This window comes from Olea europaea, unplaced genomic scaffold (assembly GCF_002742605.1).
Source record: "Olea europaea var. sylvestris unplaced genomic scaffold, O_europaea_v1 scaffold65, whole genome shotgun sequence".
NCBI classification, from domain to species: Eukaryota; Viridiplantae; Streptophyta; class Magnoliopsida; order Lamiales; family Oleaceae; genus Olea; species Olea europaea.
Window position 1 is genome coordinate 6,601 of NW_019264872.1, and position 4,586 is coordinate 11,186.

Here is a 4,586-nt window from a genome sequence, read left to right on the forward strand (position 1 = left end):
GCAGCCTTAACTAATTTTTTAGTGTTTGATTTTTCTAATACACAGCTCTCTAACTCTTGGGGATTTTTTTGTTGAATTTTTGATTTTTTTTAATCAATTGTAATTGAAAATTAAATTGGGGCATTTTTCAGATTATGAAACGATTTTTTCAATTGAAACGAAAGTCTATACCTAGTTCTCCTAGTTCTAGTTGTGCTTCTAGTCCCACCGCTGTTTCTAGCTAAGCACTCGAGATGTTAAAAAACACAAAGAAGTCTCGGGCTCAATTCAATGTGGATGATCTTGTATCTGATCCAGGAAAATGCCCCCTATCGAATCATATGATCCTAATATTAGAGATGATGTTAAGATGGCATATTTTGAAAAATTTCCTTGTCAACCACATGGACTTGACTTTCCAAGAAGACGGATAGGAAATGATAATAAATGTTTTCGAAAAGAATGGTTTTCTGAATTTTATTGGTTGGACTACAGTATAGAAAATGACGCGACTTATTGTTTGCATTGCTACTTGTTCAAACCTGACAGAGGGGATCAAGGGAGTGGACATATATTCACTAAGATCGGCTTTAGGGATTGAAAGCACAAAAATACATTGAAAGAACATGTCGGGCTCGTTGATAGTGCTCATAATCAAGCTTTTGTAAAGTGTACCAATTCGATGAATCAAAAGCGAAGTATCTTCTATGTTATTTTTAGCCAAAGTAGTAGTCAACAAAAAAATTATAGTACAAGTTTGACTGCGGTGCTAGACTATACTAGATTCCTCTTGATGCAAGAATTGCCATCTCGTGATCATGATGAATCGAAAGAGTCTCTTAATAAATGAAATCAAATGGAGCTACTAAATTGCTATGCAGCTTGTTGTAAGAAAATTAATGAAGTACTATTTAATAATACTCCTGGAAATGACTTCGCAAAGCATCCATAAGGATTTGGTTAATTGTTGTACTGGAGAGACGACAAGGTCTATAATCAATGAGATGGGTGATTCTTTGTTTTCAATTTTGGTTGATGAATCTCGTGATAAATCTATAAAAGAATAAATGGCAGTTGTGTTGAGATTTGTTGACAAAAGTGGGAAAGTGAAGGAGCGTTTGTTGGGCATTTCCCACATCGCTGATACTTGTGCCCAGTCACTCAAAGAAGTCATCGATGCAATGTTTTTACACATGGGTTGAGCATATCTAGCCTAAGAAGTCAAGGTTACAATGGAGAAAGCAATATGTCAGGTGAGTTCAATGGCTTAAAAGCTTTAATTTTAAGAGAAACCCCATGTGCTGTGTATGTTCATTGCTTTGCTCACCAACTTCAGTTGGCAGTTGTTTCTGTGGCACATAAGAATGTTATGCTTAGTGATTTATTTAACATGCTTGTTACTATTGTGAATTTGGTTGGTGCATCATGTAAACATGTAGATACTTTTCGAACAAGTTATCATTTTGAAATTCTGGAGAGGCTTAATATTGAGAAACTTTTTGGTAGAACTGGTCAGTTTCAAGAAATGACTTTGGCACGCCTAGGTGATACTAAAGACAATTACTCACTTTATTAATATGCTTAATGCGATCATAGATGTTCTTGAGAATATATCAGAAGACGACATAAGTTTAGAGCAAAAATCAATGGACGTAAGACAGATGGACACAATGCAAGATTTTCAATTTGTGTTCAGTCTTTATTTTATGTTTGAAATTCTTGCAATTACAGACGATTTTTCACAAGCCTTCCAGAAAAAGCATCAGGATATTCAGAATGCTATGAGGTTATTGAAGTTGTATAAGTACACATTGCAGAACATGAGAGACAATGGTTGGTTTACTTTGTTGAGTAAGATAATTGAGTTTTGTGTTGATAGACATATTTCAATGACCAATATGGATGATATTGTAGTATTGAAAGGTCGACCTAGGGGTTTAACTCAGCAGGTGACTTATTATCATCGCTTTTATGTTGATTTATATTGTTATGTGATAGATTCAATCTTGCAAGAGTTGAATGATCATTTAATCAAGAATGATCTGCGCAACAAAATGGGAGATGAATTGTTGAATGACAATTTGGTGATTTACGTGGAGAAAGATCTTTTCATTAAACTTGAGAATGAGGCAATATTGCAACGTTATCAAAATATGAGGCCTTGAAGAATTCAATTGTCGAAGTTTAAAATTACAGATTAAGGTTGTATTGTATTTTTTTTAGCATTTTGGATTGTATTGAACTATATTTTCATATGTATAAAATTTCTACATTTTAGTGCATTCACATATATATTGAATATTTTTTAATATTATTTAGTCAAACAAATTTTAATAAACGATTGGCCGCCGATCGGATCAGGTTTTTATGATCGTTGATTGTCGACGATCAACAGTCAAAGTCAACCTCCGCCCTAGCTGAACATTGATGCTATATTCGCCACTGGGGCACCAACCCCATTACTAATTTTCCCTTCCTCTTTCAACAAATCAATTCTCAATCTCGAAACACTAAGAAAAATATGCAAACATAGAAAAATTACATATGAGCAAGTAATATATGTGGTCATTTTAGACCTTGCCATGGTCAACCAAAAAAAGCAAATCAAGATGGTAGTGGTGGTGGTAGGAGGAGGCAAACTGATAGAGAACAGAGAGCTGGGTTCGCAGATTTTTGGTGCTGGAAACGGGTGTTTGCACTTGGGATTTTGGATTTCTTTACACATATTTATTTAATGAATGTATATTGCATAGAACACGTGAAAATATTAATGCAAGGTCAACCCCCCTCCCCTTCCCCCTGCCTCCATTTTTATTTTATTTTAAAACTTTGAAAACTTAACAATTTCAAAGACTTGAATTAACAAGTGTGGATTTAGAATTATCCAGCCAGAGAGAAAATATTTCTTTAATGATGGATTCTGATGTTAGCATTAAGCTCTGTTACTAAGTTGGATTTAACGATAAGCATGCTAAGAACAAGAATCACATAATAATAATTTAATAAATTGAATTCATACTTGCGGAAGCCATCGTTGAGATGAATAATAGCAACTCGATCTTCAGTTTCGTGCTCCTCACAAAGTATTACTCATCAATGGGCAGGCTAATAAAATAATATGAAGAGGAGAAGTGACCTAGCTATATAGGAAATTATCAAGCCGTCCAATTACGACTTAACCTTGAGACGTGGATCATCCAAGGCACATTAGCATGACGTACTCCTCCTGTGAGAGTTGGTTTTAACTGCCCTAACTATGGCAGAATATTTTCAAGATGTTAATGAACAAGACGACGCAATTATCTGGGGCGCGCTCTACCACTGAAGTAATAGTCCGTCGTGCAACTCATATACTTAAAATTACCACATCATATTAAATATAGCCCATAAGGTGTAAAAGATCCAATTGATCACTTAATAAATTTGGCCCAATCACAATATCATTATGAGCTATACATCTAACCCGTAAAATTTACTATCGAATGTGAAGCCCATAATTCCAACAGAACCGATCACTAGTGACAACAGTTGTGTGCAGTAAGGACAAATTTAATTCTAATTCTCAAATTTCATTTGGAGCTAGTTTATGTGCTATTATGGAAGATTCAAAATCATGTGGAACTAGATTGTACTCGTCTCTTTTCAGGATTCAAATCTTTTCTTCTGCTATAGTTTGCAAAGGGGAAAATGAACCTTGTTTTTTCTCTTGTGATTCTATTCTAGTAGTAATTGATGGTGAGTTAAACTCTCTCTCTCTCTCTCTCTCTCTCTCTCTCTCTCTCTCTCTCACACACACACACACATTAATCAACTGTTAAGGATTTGATTATTGAATGAATGAACATGAGAGATCTTGATTTAAAGATGTGAAACAAATCCTTCTGCATGAATTTGATGTGGTTCTTCAACAATCTTGCTCAGATGTTGGTTTGGTCGCAGGAATCAGGGTTGTTTGGAGATTATTATCCTAGGTCAGAACAAGTTGATAGGATCCCATTTTTTACGTCCCCATGTCCCCCGTGTGGCGACTTATGGAATTGTTGATCTTGTAGCAGTTGAATGAAAATAAGATGGATTTTCTAAAAATCACCTTTGTTGCATGATCTCTTCTCCATATGGATAGATATAAGATCTATGGATTAATTGCTTGATGTGATTTTAATAATATACAAGTGGATAGAAAATAATTTAAAGGATCATTGCCTTTATTTAGAATTTAGAAGTCATCACTTTTATTAAAGTCAAGATAAACTTTTCACTTAACATCAGACAGATAATAAGTATTCTGCAGTCCCCTCATAAAAGGGGGCCTGCGATTTTTTTATTGGGCGTCGACCGTCTTATTATGAGGGGGTTATGCACTAGACTATACCACTTCAATGTACAAATAGTAAAACGCCAAGTATATTGTTTAAAGCACTATATTTCTACCTATATTTTGCAAAATGAGGATTTGATCACTTCATCAACTTTTAAACTCATTGATCCCTGGAAATGTGCAAGTGCATGAATGGTACCTTGAATTATGTAGTGCGTCAAAAAATTTATATTAATATTCACGGGGCTGAACCCCTCAACACACCATAATGCTAGGTTCGTTCTGATTT

General features: G+C 34.8%; 1 protein-coding gene across 1 annotated transcript; it reads left to right on the top strand.

The window, feature by feature from the left end:
* Positions 1-1,211: 1,211 nt before the first annotated feature.
* LOC111390090 lies at positions 1,212-2,144 on the top strand. Its single transcript, XM_023015076.1, has 3 exons — positions 1,212-1,232; positions 1,316-1,490; positions 1,576-2,144. The coding sequence occupies exons 1-3, from the start codon at positions 1,212-1,214 to the stop codon at positions 2,142-2,144; spliced, it is 765 nt and encodes a 254-aa protein (XP_022870844.1).
* Positions 2,145-4,586: the final 2,442 nt, after the last annotated feature.